Raw genomic sequence first — 18725 nt, forward strand, 5'->3', positions numbered from 1 at the left:
ATAGACTTGGCTGTGCCACACATTGCATTCATGCAACGAGTGTGACAGTGATTTTCCGCAAAATAATCCTTGATCGCACAAATCTTATCGTAATCAATTAAAGTCGCTAAACAAATGATATAATCCATATCAAATTCATTTCAGCAATCAAGTTTTAAACTTGTTTAATGTTCATATATACATATATCGACTTATAAGATATTTTTATGTCACTTGCTTTGGATTCTATTGATCTCATGAAGTCCAACAATTCTATCGTTTCTTACATCACAGATTAGCTTTTTAGGACATGAAATCTAATCTACGCAAACACTGTAAATCTTTTCTTGTGATCCCATTTTGTCTATAGTTTGTCTATTTAAGATGGATTAGTTTGACAAGTGACCCGTTTGAAGTATCGAAAAATTTGGTTGAGGAATAATGGAATATTTAATGGACGGCTGTTTTAATGTCGGACTGTACGCGCGTAACGAATAATAACTATGAACTATCGAGCATCGGTCTTTTAGGTACTATATTTTAGGTCTTAAGTTTGTTATAGTGGTTTGGCTGGTATTGCACAAATAATTAAAATGATATTAAATACATTTCTTTTTTGGTTTAATGTTTTTACCTTTACGTAGTTTTGAACAATAAAGTAGGAAAAGAAAGAAACAATTATATTTATGTTTTAGTTTTAATTCAAAAAACAATAATCCTGCAATTTTCGATTACAAGTTCTATGAGGACAACCACGGAGAATCGAAAAGATTCATAATCGATTTTACACACTATAAAAAAACCCTTCAGCAGTGGGTTTCTGAAACCAGAATCCCCATTTAAAACATATTGTTATATCTGTTTTGCCATGGATGACTGGATAACGAAATATTTTAGATGGAGATTTTCATATCAGAAACCCACTGTAATAGGTCACATTTGACATCTACCATCTATATTTATTTGCTTCATAGTGAAGTGCCTGCTTAAAACATCGATTGTGTGAATGAATCGATACGTACATTAAACATACGTAATTCGAATTCAGTCCTACCTCTTTCGTATTAAGATTTACCAAAAACGCAATCAATTCTCACAACTATAAGAGCCTGCATCTGCGTCCTATAACATTGGACATTCACTAACTTAAATAGGGCAAGAATAAAAATATTGGACACAATCTTTTTTTATAATACAGATTATGCAAATACTAATAGTCTGTGAAACCATCTGTTTTGATTGACGTAGAATTGACTTAAACTTAACCTTACTTTTGTACACTTGCACGCTGTGTTGTGTACATAAGTAATTTATACTGTAAGATTGGCGTGAACAATAACTTTACAAATAATCAGTCGGTGATAAGACGTCGAGTAATAAAGTCGTACGTTCGTGAAGTAATACGTTACAGTATTTTCATAGCTGACGAGCTAGTAACGTGCAATCCTCGTAAGTTTTTAGATCGTTAAAAGTTTTTAACTTTGAAAATTTCCCTCTTTTTATATGAAAGTTTCTGTTAATAACTTTAAATAATTTAATTAATTTCTGTAGGTTGAAAAAATTCTAATCTATCAAATAACAAAAATTACCGCTTAAAAATGCACAACGGAACTACAAATGGGTGTTCAAAATACTTCGATCTCAAGGATATGCCTCACATTATTAAAGCTTTGTGAGTATAAATGCATTTTTTGTTTTAAACACTCATGAAATTGACTTTTTTTTAAATAAAATTTATATTTTAGGGACAGAAATCAAAAATTAGAACCCGACATTCTCCACGTAATCGGCAACACTCCATTAGTGAAACTAAATAAAATACCCAAAAAGGATGGATTATTATGTGACATGTGTAAGTTATAATAAATATTTTTAATATAGAAAATTATCTCTTACTGCCAAACTTTTGAATTATTTATTTTTTTTAGATGCAAAATGTGAATATTTGAACCCAGGTGGTTCTATAAAGGACCGGATTGCCTATAGAATGGTGCTGGATGCTGAAGAAAAATGCATATTAGTACCGGGGAAATCTGTTATCATTGAACCAACATCAGGAAATACTGGCATTGGTTTGGCTTTAGCTGCAGCAGTGAAAGGTTATTTTTCTCTATGAAAAAATAATTGACAATTTTTTTTATAATTGGAAAAAGATAAAAAATTATATAGTTTTGCCAAAAAGTTTTGTGTCTTCAATTTGCTGAAGAGTATTTTTACTCTATGAGAAATGTAGTTATATATATATTTTTTTATCAACAGGGTACAGATGTATTATTGTTCTGCCAGAGAAAATGTCAGATGAGAAAGTAAACACTTTACTAGCATTGGGAGCGGAGATCATCAGGACACCCACTGAAGCTGCATCTCATGACCCTGACAGCAATCTCATGGTTGCTAAACGACTTGCTAAGGAGATACCAAATGCTGTTATGCTGGATCAGGTATGTTTTAATTGTTTTTTATAAGGCAAATAATACTGACCATAGTTTCAACAACTCAATGACAAATACATATTTAATGTGTATTATTAGGAAATAATAATATTACAACGGGACATAATATATTTAACATATTATTTATACATACTGTTTATGTATATGTTAAGAAATCTGTTTCAAATGATTTATTCATAAAGTAAATCGAGTTTAATGAAATTTTATGAATAAAAATAAACTTGAATGTTTATCTAAAAAAAAAAGATATTAAATAAATCACTAATTACCCAGAAACTGAAACATTATCAGTGTTGCAAGATATAATTATGCATTTATATAATATTTTTTTGATAAAGTAAGTCAGATGCCAATATTCACAATCTCGTTGTTATAATATGAAGTGGCTGATAAAAGTTATTACATAAATTTAATAAAGTTTTTTAATGTTTGTATCTATTTTTATACCAAATTTAGTACATCTCTAAAAATTCATGAGATTTTGCTAATTTTTTGTGATTTCATTTTATTCCTGTAAAGTGTAAAAATGTATGTATATAAATAACATAATATATAGATCAACAAGTCTCATCTAATTTTATTAAAAATAATATACAATAGCAAAATACTCCTCTTAATTATTATTATATTAAAAATAATCATAGACAACTCGACAACAATAACACAAGACCTCACTCCCTGGGCCGGCGTTAGAATAAAGCGCGGAAAGGTGGCCGCCCAGGGCGATGGACAGAAAGGGACGCCATAAGTCTGCGAATTACACAGTCTCACACAACTGTTAATCCCCATAGAAATCTAAGAGCTAAACTTGTTACTGCTCAATTTGTCATAGGGTATTTTCATGGAGTACAATAAAGTTTACATAAAATGACAGCAATGAACATATATAATCACTAACTTTGTTGCTTGCTGTATAAACAAGAATGCATACAAAGATATGTGGAGGTTGCATTGCGTTCTAAAAGAGTATATAATATGCACGTATATAATTGTTTATTTATTCTGTTGTGTATTGTGCAATCCCATAGACATTCTTGTTACACGATCATTTGACCTTCACGCATTTAAATGAGGCTATAACATCCGTTGATCTATTATTACATTGTTGTAAACATCTCAAGAGATTTTACGATTTCTCATCTACATGAATGATTAAAAAGATTTATTTGCAAATAGTATTACAACAAAAGAGCGTCGGTGGCTAAGGAGAGAAGCACTTGACTTGCAATTTGCAGGTCCTGGGTTCGAATCCCGCCATGTACCAATGTGTTTTTCGATGTCCGATCTACATATGTACATTTATCCGACATTCTTATGTGAAGGAAAACATCGTGATGCAACCTGCACATATCTGAGAAGAAATAAAAAGATATATGTGAAGTCAACCAACCCGCACTTGGCCAGCGTGGTAGACTATGGCCTAATCACCCTTAACTTAAGGTAGGCTCCGAGCCCCTCGGTGGGGACATATAGTGAGCTGATGATGATTACAATTTCAATACGATTTGTAGAGAATGTTAACAAAAAGTAATTAATTCTAATATTAAGTATCATTGACAACTTGGAACATAAATTTCCAAGTATAATGCAATAATAACTACGTTTGACTATATGTTTACTACGTAACTCACATGTTTTGTTAACTTTTCCTCCATGTTTCGTCATGTTGTGTTTTTCGATTGGTATTTCCGCTGGATATTTTTCGATCGTTCGCGAGATTTCGACTTGAAAACATGACGAATGATTACTATTATTATTCGTTATTGTTTTATTGAATGTGGATGACTACACAGGTAGAGGAAGACCAAAAAAAGTATGAAATGACTGTGTGAAAGAGAATATGCCTAGGAAGGGGGTAGATTCGGCTGATAGACATGTATGGAGGAGTAGTACATACTGTGCCGACTCTTAATAGGGATAAGGGCAGGTTGATGATGATTTTTAAAAACGTTAAAAATAAAACTAACATACAATTTCCCTCCGTCACCATTAAATAAATCCAATAACCTTCTTTCGGATTACAGAAATAGAATTTAACCTATTTTTACAGTCTCCAAGAATTTCAATGTTAAATGAACCACACTATAACTCTTTATATATTTTTTTTATTATAAACAAACTCTTAATAGTGACGACCCTGCGACCAAACGATTACATTACAATATCTTGTTGTTTTTCCAAATCAAGGACATGTTATAATGCGTTTATCTTATAGCTTATTTTAGTTCCCTATTATTTGTCGATTAACAAAAGAGTAATGTTTTTCCTACGTATGTCCATTCGTATACTTCCCATATGTAATCAGTCGAGATTCTTAGATTTTATTTTAGTTAATTACTTATATAATCAGTCAGCTTTACGTCCCAACGAGGGACTCGGAGTCTACCCTATGTTCGGGTAACAAAGCATAAGTAAACGCCAGCCCAGTGCGTTTTGTTTGACTGCACACATATCTTTGGAATTCTCCTGATATGTCCAGGTTCAACGTATGTACGTAGTAAATGTTCATATGAAAATCTAAATCCGAAAAAAAATGGCGAGAATCGAACCCAAGACCAGTAGATACGAGTGCTTCCACATTACGTTAGTATTCATTCAATATATTCCCCAACAGTACACGAACGCTTGCAACCCGTTGGCGCATTACGATGGTACTGCTGAGGAGATTCTGTGGTCATTGGACGACGACGTGGATATGGTGGTGATTGGAGCGGGTACGTGCGGTACCGTATCTGGCATCGGACACAAGATCAAAGAGAGATGCCCCAAGTGTGTCATAGTGGGTGTTGACCCGCTTGGTTCAATACTCGCCGAGCCGGAGGAACTCAACGATAGTGATGTTGGCATGTATGAAGTAAGTTTTTTATACGTTATTTACATAAAACCTATTTTTTTAAACCTATTAACGACTCTATCTTGTAAACATATTTTACAAGATTGTTCTATTATTTTTGTGCGAAATGTTGTAATTTTGTGTGTGATTTTTTATTTACATTAAATTAATTTAACTTTAATTAATTTTAACCCATTGATTAAAATATCATCGGTTATAAATATTTTTGAAAATTAATATGATTTAATAGTTCAAGTTTTATAATTAGACTATTTTAATTTATATATTTATATAGACGTATACTTCGCGTCGAAAACAATACTATTCAAAAACAATAGGTTAATCAATATTTGCCTTTATCTTATAATTGCACATTTAGAAGTACTAAGTTAATAATAAACTTTCACTATATTTGATGTTAGCAAATATTGTACACATTGATTGTATTATAATACCTGATAAGTTTTATATTTATTGACATTTTTGATTTATTTGACCAATTGAACATTTTCTATTGAGAAAACAAAATGTTAACTGATAAGACAAAGTAACAAATATTCGCAGTGTCTATGTAACTTGGAGTATTTTATAATTTATTTTTACTTCATATCTTAAAGAAAACTATGTTATTATTATACTTTTTATAAACTTCAAATGATTAGGGAAAGTAATCAAGCCACGATGCCTGACCGTAGGATTCTGGAACCATGCTGTATAAAACAGAAATAACAATATGTTTTAAACGGGGATTTTGATCTCAGAAACCCACGCTTAGTTGATACTTATCTTTACTTTTATTTCGACACGAGATCTTTTGTAACAATGGAAATAAGAAATTTTATTGCTTAGAATTTTGTAGACAAAAAAAAATCTTAGCTTAACACGGATATATATTTCTGTACCATATCTTTCCTTCCTTGTCAGATAGCTTTAGCTTAAACCAGTTTCATTCGGTTTAAATTGGGTCACGAATGTCAGTATTTTTTGTGGTTTTATCACATTCTATTATATAATGTCCTTAGTTATAATTTTAATATATTAGCGTTACATTATCAATTTAATCCTCTCCTTTAGTTTGTATCGACGAAAATTGATTTTAAATCACGATAAAACGTGCAATTGGAATACGTAATGTACAAATAAAGGAAGTTATGACGTCACAGAACAGTTTATCAGTTTTGCATATTTGATAATCGTGATTTTATAAATTCTTCGATTAGCTTCTTTGATTAGCACATCTATATTGTTCCAAAGGCTTCCTAGAATATTGAATCATACACGATATATCATTTGTATATAATGTTAGAAAGAAAATCCGACACCGTCTGGTGTACTGGCGCAACTTAACTGGCCTTACTAAACTGTCGACGTTTATACCCCCTCAATATTCATTCTGATACTTGACTTTGTAACGAAAGCCCACCAATCGCACCAAAGGATTCTAACTAATAATGTCTAAAATTAATAAAAAAAACATATCTAAGTAAATTTCAGAATTACGCAAATCCCTTATCAATTACGATCCTTGGTCCGGCCCTGGATGATAAAAATACGCGACAATATGCCTGAATGTTAATATTCTTTTTTACTCTTTCCCATTGAGTTCTCTATTTCATTCAGTTGTTTTTTGTTACTAAATATATATTGATAGTTTAAAAATAATTTGTTAAATATTTTGCCTTCACTAAGAACATGTAAACAAATCTATCCCATCTAATGTCAATCGAGGTCGTCTCTTATGTGTTTGTTGTACTAAATATACGTAATAATTGCGTATTTCTGTACTCTATCATAGCAGTTTGATAACTGAGAAATAACAGTATGACAAATATGTTACGTGATACATGACGATGTTTCGATTAACATATTACGTTATTACAATCAATATTTTATATCTTTAAATGTAATTCACAGATTTCTTTAGTTATCGCTTATTTCTTATAATTTATTATGTCATCAAATTACTAAATATTTAGTAATACTAGTCCCAATCACCCTGTAGATAAGTCCAAGAAGGGTTTGAAATTAGTCGGTACTTACAACGAATAAAATGTACGTGAATGTACATAGCCGTTTTTATTTTGGTTACCAGCTTTCGCCCACAACTCCGTCCGAGTAGGTAGTGTGTGTTTCTTCCAGGATATGTCCTACATCTATATCAAATTTCAGCGAGTTCCATGCAGTCGTTCTGGAGATACCTTCTAACAAACATCCACCTAAACATAATAATATCTCACGAAAGTTTAAACGATTTAAGTATTAGTTTTATTTACAAAGAAATTTGATTGTTAATTACGAAAAATAATGAGAAAAATTCAAAATTTTGCGACTCGCAATGTTTAAAATAATAATAATCCTATATTTGTTTTTTTGAAAGGTTGAAGGCATCGGTTATGATTTCCTGCCAAAGGTACTAGATAGGAAGGTGATAGACAAATGGATCAAGACGGAAGACAAAAATTCATTGACCATGTCTCGACGGCTGATAAAGGAGGAGGGACTACTTTGCGGTAAGTTTTACACTGGTCCTCGTGATATTCACGAACAAAGCGTACCATCGATAGATATTACAATGTCTAAGAAACTTCTGCATTACGAGGCAAGTTATTCCAATCCTATGGATACCTAGTCTTAAAGAAAAAGTCTGGTTATTGTCCCATCCATGTATCTATGTAACATATAAACATTATTAAGTAATAAAAAAAAACAGTTATTATTTTTCATGTTTTGACAATTGTAATGTTTTGTTTTAAGGCGGCAGCAGTGGAGCTATAATGTGGGCGGCGACGCAAGCGGCCAAGTCGTTGAAGGCGGGTCAGAAGTGTGTGGTCATTCTGCCCGACAATATTCGCAATTACATGACCAAGTTCATCTCCGACCAGTGGATGGAGGCCCGCAGCTTCAAACCCGTCGTCAAGCACGATGAACTCCCGTATGTTCTGAATTTAAATTATAGAAACCCCAAACATTGTCATGAAACGAGTACTTCAATAAAGACAGGTTAAAAAGCCGTGGCATTTTGTGCCTATTTGATTTCCGCCATTTTGGCGCTGATGGTGACGGTTGATAGCGGTGGTGGAGGTTCGAACTATTTAACGATAGAATTAACTGTCAAGAACTTCGAAAGACGCGTTTAAGTCGAAACGAAGCAATAGCAATGATCTATCCATTTATTGTGGTCAGTTAATTTTATGGACTTGAGTATTTTTATTTTCTCAAACAACCGTTAATAAGTTTTATAAACGTGTATAACCTATTGACATATCGTGATATCAGTAATTAAAGAAATAAAACATGACTCCTTGATTGAAACATCGCGAAATTGTTTCATCTTACACATTATTTATACCACATTAACGTTGATCTTTGGCTTTTTTATCTATATTTAGATTAAGATTAATTATTCGTAGAGACTTGATAATATTCAGATGTTAATTTATATTTCCTTTTAAGTCGTATAAACTTGACAAAAAATATGTTTTCCGTCTTTGAGAAGTGTTTAAATTACGCTTAAAACTAGCATGTCCTAGCTAACCACGGTTTCTAGTTGTATTGGAAAAAAATTATTTGTATTTAATTAAAAAGTTGTAAAATATAAGTAATTAGAGACATAATTGTTATCAATAGATGGTGGAATGCTGTAGTGACGAAAAATCTGATTCAACCGATCACCGTGATCCCGCATGATACGCCCGCTGTGGAAGCGCTCGCCGCTCTCAAGACCTCAGGTGCGCCCGCGCTGGCCGTCGTAGATGACCAGGGGTAAGTTATTTCATCCATACATATAAATCAAATTGGTTATCTGGAAGTATTGAAGAAAAATTATATCGTAAACCTCATGGTTTTTTTTCTGACAGTGAAAAATTACCTTTTCTTTAATTTTGTCTGCCTGTCCGCAAATACACGTTTGTTCCGTAGTCTCTGGAACAGCTAGACCGATTTTGAAAGTACTTTGACAGGGAAAGAGTAGCCTAGTTGGTTAAAATGTCGGAATTTACTGCCTCGCACAGTTGCGTCCTGGGACTGTCTTTTATCGGCGATATTTTAAAATTTTATGATTTAACATTCTTCATGAAACGAGCATATCTCTTTCTGAAAGACTGACAATGCCTCTGCACATTCTCTGTTATATCGGATGGCCGTCGAAAAAAATATTTATGGATCCAAAAGTACAGACAAGACATTCGTTTGTTATGTTGGTAAACAACTACATTTTATTGTTTTTTCCGCTATTGAAATGTACACATGTAATGCAATGGAAATATTTACGTTCCGACTTTACTTTTATGTGTTATTGTGTAAGCTAAATGGAAATATCTCGCAATAACACTGATAGTAAGGAATTTCATTTATTACTTCTTTTTGTATTTATACGTATGTGTAAAGTCATTGGCGGATATCCGGGGAAAACCAACTTTGACTACAAGATACGAAATAAAAAAATTAAAACGATAATTATTATTATTCAGAATATACGATTCCCGAATAAAACCACTTAATCCCGTTGAAAATATTCAAAAACACCAATTATTGCAGACTACTTTTGTTGTTTATTTGAGATGAAATATTATCAATGGTATCTGTCAGTGTCAACAATTCGATATCAAATTTTCAGTGACTTTTATAAAATGTAAAAAAATTAAAATCATAATTATAAGAAAATCTATTTTATTTCATTGTCCAAATGTGACAATGAAATGATTGTATTGATTTTCTTTCTAGCTTTGTACGTTTACGTTATTACCCTCTTACTTATCGGTCAACAAGAACAACATATGAGAAATAATGAAGACTATTGTCTAGGCTACTTTGGGTCATGAGGTAAATTTAAGTCTTTAAATTTTTATTATAGTTCGAAAGAGGTAAATCTCGACAAAGACGCAAACGCCATTGAAATATCACAAATAAAACAAAATAAAATTATCGTAACATACACAACTTAAACAGAAACAAAATAGGCTTTGCAGTAATGAGCAATATCAAATATACATTTATTTCAGAGCGTTAATCGGCGTGGTGACGGCGGACTACGCGCGCCGGCGGCTCACCAACCTATTCGGCAACGTAACGGATGAACTGAGCAAGTTCACTCAGAAGAAGTTCTATTCGGCGGACGTGACGCAGGCGCCTGCACTCGGATATGTGTCGCGAATGCTGGACATCGCGCCATTCGTCGTCATCGTCGAGTCTGGTAATATTCTACTACCTTTTAAAATAACTATAGCAAACAAGTGTGATTGTGATTTGAGAAAATTTTATATTAGAACTAGCTGTCGCCCGCGGCTGGGTCCGCGCGGGAAAAAATAGAAATCCTAATTATCTATACTATGTTATACATCTATCCTAATAAAAATCATCGAGATCCATTCAGCTATTTTGGAGATACCTCCAAAAAAACATCCATCTAAACATTTGCATTAAATACATATTAGTAAGATAAGATTGAGTTACCATAAAGGTTAAACTTCACACTTCTCATATTTACTAAGTATGGATCCCAATCAGGACACTCAGAAATTTCAAGTACAGTGTATGGTTACCATAGTATTATAGATGTTAAGTAATCATAAGATAAAACAAAATATAGATTAACTTCTGCACCATGAATTTTTTCCCTGATGTGATTTCATATGTCAATGTTTTTTTTTAGTTTCTACCATAAAGAAACCTATTGGAATCTTGACATCAGATGATCTGCTGCGTCTCGTCACAGACAAAAGCCTCAACCTCAGCTCGTAATGCAATAGCCATGCAATATTCAAGAATAGCAACTGCTCAAATGTTATCAAATATAATTTATATTCAGTATTGATAAGCCATTGTTAATGTACTGTATCTTATTGGTATACAAAATGTGCATGTTTAGAAATAAGTGAAATACAAGGTCACAAATTAATAACTTCCTTGGCAAATTGAATGTTTGTTTGTAAATATTTGTACAAATTATGGTTTTACAGCATTTAAGGGGGAATTTTTTGGACCATATCTATAGGTTTTATCTTAGGCATTTATGACATGAAACTGATTATTATAAATAAAATTGTATACACATTTATTTATTGTTTGTTATTTAATCCTTTCCAAATCCATATCCATTTAAAGTTATTAAAATAGACCTAAGATATCATTTTGTTTGTAAAACAGTCAAAATGTTGGACATACTAATACTCCAATTAAACATTGGTACAAAATGTATTTTTTTAGTATGATTCACTTGTATGAGAAAGCAGGTAATGTTGCTAACATGTTAAAGTTAAAAAAATCAAGGTTATTAACATAATTATTCCAAGTAAAATTCAATCAAGAGGTAAGGATACCAAAATTATTTATTCATAATGTTCCTTACAATACAGACAACTTACGGACTAGGGAGATGGTGATGGTGAGTGCTTTTTAGCATTTGCTGCCAAAATAGCCCCAGGTGCAGGGTATGGTCTCATTTGATACAATGACCCTGATGCTGTAGTATCCACTCCAGTTTTAGCATGAGAGTCTAACCCAGAGGTCCAATTTCCCCTTGGTATATCAGAGTATGAAGCAGGATCCATTGGATCTAAATCATTATCTCTCACCCGTTGCCTCTTCTTATCCCTGTGATGAACCATGTCTCTCTTTTCTCGTCGTTCATGACGCTTTTCCTTGACATGTACATTTTGCTGAGGTACCTCTTGATCGGACACCTCACTACTGTCATCACTCTCATCACCTTCCTTCAGGACCCTTTCTTCTCGTAGATGAGCAGCGCTCTCAGTAGGAACTGCCTGTGGGTGAGCAGGGGGTAACCAACTTACAAGGTTGTTGTGAACATTCCAAAAGTAATGTTGGCCACTACCCTCATCATACACCTCTTCCCATCCAGGAGGAAGCGGCCACAGTTCCAGAGCTTTCCTTTTATTTTCTAAATATTTTTCATTTGGTACCAATTTCCCTTTTTTCCAAGTTTTTACACAAAATTTAGAACATTCGTGATAAATGTTGCTTTTGTTTGGACAACCGCGGTGGCCTTTAATAGGATCTACGTTCACGCCTTCTATACCTGCCCAGTAATGTTCTTTAGCATTGTGGTCATCAGGCTTATTATCATAGTCTTCAGCTATAATTTCTTCGCTGGCTTGAACTGCACCTGAATTATTGATTGCATCTGCAATTGGAGTTTTTATTATGCCTCTTTTGGCAAGACGAGCCGCTAAAGCAGGCGGCAACGGCATTTTATTGTAATTGTTAATTGTAATCAGTAAAAACCAGCACTAACAAAACTCCTTATTTGACGTGTGACATTGACAGTTTGTCATTGTCAATTAAATATGGTTGCCATTAAAAAAAGTTTCCATTACTTTATCTATGAACTTTGAAATATAGATTAAACAAATAGTTTCCAGCAAAAAGAACAATCGTTCTTAAACCATTACATTTGTTTCTATATTTGTAAATTAATTTAAAAAACATATAAATTTCTATAATGAAAAATCTATTTACATTGAAAACTTAGCATTTACTTATTTAAATTCTTTCCTGTTTTACTAGAATTAATGTAGGTAGAATTCTATCTACGACAAAAGGTAAAGTAAAAATAGTTTTAGTCCAAAATTATTACTCTAATAATATTTTAAATCAGCAATACACTTAGCACATTCTGATTTAAGCTGTATGAATTGTAACGTTCATGCTATTTTGTACCTAGAGGGGTCAATCAAGAGCCTTGTTCTATCACGATTATGCAACTACCATTCGCCACACGAAGCAATTTCGTCTCTCAATGCATCTGCTTTAGTACTAATTCGTCGGTTATATGTGCCATAATGAATCATATTCGGTTTAAAGAATATTTGTAAGTCCTACCATCGTGATTGTCAATACTAGCATGGTTCCACCACTGGATAAAATTGAGACATCAACATAATACTTAAATAACTGGCTATTCGCTATGTTAGTCTGTATAGATAATTTTGATGTTCGACATTGAGGGTCTAATTTAAAAGTAAACAACTATAATATAATGGTTATTTTTAATAACACAGAATAAAAATATAAAATTTGCAACTTATAAACGCTCAGCTATTTAAATAATAAATGTTTGTTAATTGTTCCAGACTAAAAAGTACACCAGGACGTTGTGAAAATCTGAAAATGAGAAATGTATGTTATCGTAATTAATTTTAATAAAATGCAGATTTGTAATATTTTCAAGCCATCTAAATTTACCATAACATATCTTATTTTTTTAAAATTTACGAGCGATATTACAACGCAAATGTCATTATTAAGTACTATACGTACGGATTCAAATTGAGCGTATTCCAAATTTTCTACAAAATATCGATACTACGTTGCAAGAAACTACAGGTGTTTTTAAATTACAAGTTTAAAATATTTTATTAAATAAAAACTACTAGTTTTAATTAAATAAAAGGTCTCTACATTTGCATTTATGCAGTTCATCTCATATACGTGACTCATGGTTTTGGTTTGGAATTTTCTTTGTACAAATAAAGTAACATTAAACATTGACTACTTAATTTTTCACATAAAAACAGTACTGTAAAATTTGTGCTCGTATTACTTGATATTTTCAAAGGAACTAAATTATTTACGTAGCATTAAGAAGCCTGAAAATTAAAGGGCAATACAAACTACCTAAATACTTAGCGCTCATGCGTTGGCCTCGGTAGAACGAAATGGTTTATCACCTGATAATAGTTGTCTTCACTCACCACTGACGACTGGCGTGTCATTGCGGGACACCTTCGTCGGTAGAACTACATCGTGGAACTCACCGGAATGTAGCAACTTTGGTTTGTCAGAATCATAAAGCTTTTCTTCAGTAGGTGTAAAAGGAGTTACCACATCTAATTCGTCAGAAGATATTTCTGTTCCAGTTGTATTTTCGGCATTGTTTTTTAAAACTTCATCTTGAGTAGTAGCAACATTTTTTTGAGAATCAACATTCTGCTCCGAGTCAAGCTTATGTTTAGTTTCTTCTTTTCCGTCTACTTCCTTAACTATTTCATGCTCTTCACTGTGTTTGACGTTATCGTTTAATATTTCCTCGGCTGAGTGTTTTTGTACTAAATCGTTTTTAAGTAAAGGATCTGCAGATTCCACTACAGCAACACTATTTACCGCCTCTATTTTATCGTTACTATTAAGGACATTCTCTATTTGATCCTGCTTGTCACTAACATGTTCACAATTAGTAGGCTTTTCGGAATTAATCTCTTCTGCTTTCTCATTTTCAACCACATTAACAATCACTTCTTTGACAGAGTCCTGTTCTTCACTTAATCTGCTATTGTTACTAGGTGGCGAAATCGATTGTATTGCGTCCTCCCGTTTCAATTGCTTTCTACGTTCGCTTTTATCATAGCCCAGTGGGTGCAAATTTGCAGAAGTAGGTGGACTACCATCCAAAGATAATTCCATTGAGGTTAATATACTTTCATCTCTACTTACAAATTGACCACCTTCGGGGACAATATGAATGTTTAAGACGGTTTTATTTTTAATAAGGTCAGGATCGGCTTCAGAAGACATCGGGGATGAGTCTTGAGACGCGCTCGAAGTGATTTTGTTACGATTCAATCGATTTCTGCAAAGAAAACCTCTAATATGGGCTTGAATAACAGTAGCAGCACTCGATATAGTAGATGAGTCATCTGTAGATAAGGATAAAGATTTTTCTTCGTTGACCGTTTGTAAAACAGTGTCCATCCTGCTTATACCCATAACCCGTCTATCTTTATTTTGATTATGAATCGTAAAATCACTTTCACCCTGAAATATTTATCGTAAGTTTAATATGTTATAACATTTTTAAACGTTTTATTTGAGTTTCAACTTTGGACTAAGGGATGATTGATGGATAAAAAACATACCTTTGTGTCGGGTTCACCTCCAAACATGTTAAACTCAACGTTTGTTGGTTCCTCAAAACTGGACGTTTTACTTCTAAAAAGAAAATTACGAAACACTTTTTGAATTGTTATAGCAGCTGTTTCCAAATCCATAGTCTTAGGACTTTTTGATATATTTGCTTCGGGCTCATTACTATTGTTTGACTCGATGTCGTCAGATTCTTTAATGGAGAGTTCAGTGTTATCCCGATTACTGGTTGCGTCATTTTTAATATCTTCCTTTTGCTGTTCGTTGTCAATATTTATTTTTATATCACTTTCTTTTTGGTCGTTACTTAATTTATTTATATCAAAGTCTTCTTTTGTTTCATCATTATTTACTTCAGTAATATCTGCATTACAGTTATTCATTTCATCAATTTTATGGTCGCTTACCAACGCCACTTTAATTATGTTATCTTCAGATTTATCCTCTAAAGATTTATTAAGGTCATTCGTTGCCTCAATGACCTGTTTCTCGTTTTCAGCAACATTGTCCCCAGTGTCTATAACAATAGTTTTAGTATCTTTTTCTTCCGTTTGGTTAAAGTTATTTATCTGACGGACATTTTCAACCGTTTCTGCTTGATTTTGTGATACATGCGCTGTATCTTCGACAGTTTTTGTATTCATAACGTCTTCCTTCTCTAATATGCCACTGTCAACTTCTGTTTCATAATTCGTTACTGCTGCGTTATTAGTATCATCTTTTTTTTCGTTATCCGTGCTGATGTCTATTATGTCTATGTACTTTACTTGTGAATTATTTTCATTAATATCATCATTATCGAGTTCATTATTTGACTCACTATCTGTCTGACCGTCACCGATAGTTGTATCAACATTCTCTTCGATGTTTTCACCACTATCATCACTAGTTTGTTTACTTGCATCCTGTGTATCGAGAACATTGTTATGTTCCGTTCCCTTTTTAGAAATATCCTGAGAGTCATCGTCACGTTTACGTTCTTTTTCTTCCTTCACATTAATTTCGGGTGTCCTTAATTCGCAAACTTCTTCATTAGGTATCTCATTAATATTGGTATTAACAAGATCAGGATTTACTTCATTCTCGACTTTGATATCTAATTTTTGAACTATTTTATTGCGATCTTCATTATCTTCGACATTAATGCATATTTCCTTTTCACTTTTATCGCAAACAATCATATCAGCTTGCGCAACGTTTACTTTATCGTCATCTATAGCGCTAATGTTATTCTCTTGATTTACGATATGCGCGGTGTCCAAAGCTTCTGTAATTGTTTCATAAACTGCATTGTTCATATTACCATTATCTTTTGTAGGCAAATTGGTTTTGATTTCAGTGTTATCCTCTTTAACTGCGCTTTCATCAGTAGTGTTATGTCCATTATCTTTGTTGTTTGTTCCAGTATTCAGATCACTATCCTCTTTTTCAATATTTTGCTCAGAAATATTTTGATTACTTTCGCGGGATTCCGAATCTTTAAATTGATTCAGATTATCAGCATTTATAACAATAGACGCGATCTCAATATCGTTAACAAACGATTGATCTATATTATCTTGGTCCACATTTAATCGCATAATATTATCATAGTTTCGACGTCTTTCCTCTGCTCTTCGTTTTATAATGTTATTTGCTTTACTTATCTTTTGTTCCAAAGTTAATTTCTTTTCAGGTGCTAAAATTAAAAATAAACGGATAGGACGGAATTAATAATAACGGAGACTAAAATACCATTATAGTCAATTTCTATAACCAGAATTTGAAAAAGAAAGAAAAAAAAGTTAAACTTACGTTTACCATCTCTCAGAACTAGCAAGTTCCTCATATGCTGTGCACAAAATTTATATACTTCACTCGGATTATTTTTTAACACCTCCCTTGAAAGACCTTCCATTAGTTCCACAAGGCCTGCTGGCATTTTGGGCACAGGCGTTGGTTCTATGTAAGATCTCATACCGTGTACTTTCATCTTCTACAATATCAAATTTCTAATAATGTACAAGGAGGAATTTTATTCAATGTTCATTTATTAAACACTTACCGTGCTTCGTACAGCTCGGGTGTAGACTGACCACTTTGAACGCTAGACAAAGTGTATGGTATCGACCAGTGTTTGCACTTTGTAGCCATGGCGATTCGTCAAACTTGAACTTGATTGAATATCAACGGTGGAATATATCGACCCGACAGGTTCAACGTACCAAGTCGGCGACACGCGATGCGGCCGCCTTTACTTCGTACATACAAAGCAAATCAAGAAAGAAGGCCATTTGAACACTAATAAGTCAAATCATGTTACTCATAGACATGCGTTTCTTTTTTTTATTGTTTTATACAGATTCATGTTACAAGTGTTATCAAAATTTCAGCTGAATCCCTTCTCTCAAAGTACAGACACGTTACAACATATTAGTAATACAAATTAAAAGAAGGTTAACATCCTTTTAGTAAAATAAAATATATAATCGTAAATATTAGTACTACCTAAGCGTGGAAGATTTCGATGGCGATCGGCTGTTGGCCGCGAGAGGAAATGAAAAACTAAATGAATGTTAAAGTTGTCGTGTATTTCGAATGCGCAGCTAGAATATGCCAGGGACAGCGCGGAACAGCGCGGAACAGCGCGGGACAGCGCGGGACGGGGCGAGCGAGGCCGTCGCGGGGCGCCTACTCTTACACACAAACAATTAATGTGAATCAACTTTTTTATTTCCATACTGTGTTCTATAATAGTAATTTATTTATAAGATCATATATTTAATTTTTGCAAGTTAATACATTATACATAACAAACATCTCCATAGTGTACATACATACATCGCGGCGGCGCTGACGGCGGCGCTCGGCGACGCTCCGCCGGTGATCATAGAAAATTAATGGCTACAGTAATATCATACAAATTAATGACTATTCCCTTACAAATTATTATAACTACCTTTAGCATTGTTCTACTCCAATGTGATCGTATGAACGTTTTACCACCGAGCCGCGAGAGCCGCGTGAGTCCTATGTCCTTGCTCATCGGGTCGAGTCACCAGTTCGCTCCGACCGCGCCCGCACACTGTCGCACCCGTGTATCAAAATCATCGGCCGCTATTAATTTATAATAAATAAATGCCTATTTACACTATGTAACTATACAGAATGATGATAGTACAACCAAATTACATTTTTTTTTATTTCAGCATCTAATTTTTAAATGAAGATTTCATATAGAACAATCTACACGCGGGCCCCGAAACGGATCCCTACCACATCCGGGACCTCGCACTAACATATTATATCTTGTAATTTACCTATTTGTTTTTTTTTTGTACAAAAATTCAGACGAAAGCTGGGTGCCCGATTATTACAAATATCGGTGTTTCAGCATGCAATACAAACGACCATATGTTAATAATAATTACATACAACTATTTCAACTTATTCAAACAATTTTAACAATGTTGGAAAATATCTAAAATAATATGCTCACGTACCAACGATGTACGAATACTGACGCATAATCACAACGAATGTGACATCTTGCAAACTTATGAATTAGTATAATTTTCAATCAAAATAAGAGAAAACAAAAA

The 18725-nt window shown here is 33.3% G+C and overlaps 3 protein-coding genes across 6 annotated transcripts; 1 reads left to right on the plus strand and 2 right to left on the minus strand.

The window, feature by feature from the left end:
• Positions 1 to 1235: 1235 nt before the first annotated feature.
• On the plus strand, positions 1236 to 11320 carry LOC106120207 (cystathionine beta-synthase). The gene is made up of 11 exons (XM_013315473.1): positions 1236 to 1428; positions 1531 to 1651; positions 1725 to 1831; positions 1908 to 2078; positions 2239 to 2420; positions 5047 to 5286; positions 7643 to 7775; positions 8020 to 8197; positions 8893 to 9027; positions 10266 to 10456; positions 10916 to 11320. The coding sequence occupies exons 2-11, from the start codon at positions 1578 to 1580 to the stop codon at positions 11002 to 11004; spliced, it is 1500 nt and encodes a 499-aa protein (XP_013170927.1). The 5' UTR covers positions 1236 to 1428; positions 1531 to 1577; the 3' UTR covers positions 11005 to 11320.
• Positions 11321 to 11350: 30 nt separating this feature from the next.
• Positions 11351 to 12551, minus strand: PQBP1 (poly-glutamine tract binding protein 1). The gene has a single exon (XM_013315474.1). It carries the CDS (start codon positions 12471 to 12473, stop codon positions 11631 to 11633), a length of 843 nt encoding a protein of 280 aa, XP_013170928.1. The 5' UTR covers positions 12474 to 12551; the 3' UTR covers positions 11351 to 11630.
• Positions 12552 to 13300: 749 nt separating this feature from the next.
• LOC106120275 (dentin sialophosphoprotein) lies at positions 13301 to 17566 on the minus strand. 4 transcript variants are annotated; one of them, XM_013315575.1, is made up of 5 exons: positions 17189 to 17566; positions 16939 to 17119; positions 15138 to 16822; positions 13977 to 15036; positions 13301 to 13386 (listed from the first exon to the last, which is right to left on the minus strand). In XM_013315575.1, exons 2-5 carry the CDS (start codon positions 17114 to 17116, stop codon positions 13343 to 13345), a joined length of 2967 nt encoding a protein of 988 aa, XP_013171029.1. In that variant the 5' UTR covers positions 17117 to 17119; positions 17189 to 17566; the 3' UTR covers positions 13301 to 13342. The 4 variants fall into 4 exon arrangements, 3 of the variants coding, with proteins under 3 accessions (XP_013171029.1, XP_013171030.1, XP_013171031.1); XM_013315576.1 differs by having other exon boundaries at positions 16939 to 17135; XM_013315577.1 differs by having other exon boundaries at positions 13306 to 13386; positions 13953 to 15036; positions 16939 to 17566.
• Positions 17567 to 18725: the final 1159 nt, after the last annotated feature.

Source organism: Papilio xuthus, unplaced genomic scaffold (assembly GCF_000836235.2).
Source record: "Papilio xuthus unplaced genomic scaffold, Pxut_1.1 DF826961.1, whole genome shotgun sequence".
Lineage (NCBI taxonomy): Eukaryota > Metazoa > Arthropoda > Insecta > Lepidoptera > Papilionidae > Papilio > Papilio xuthus.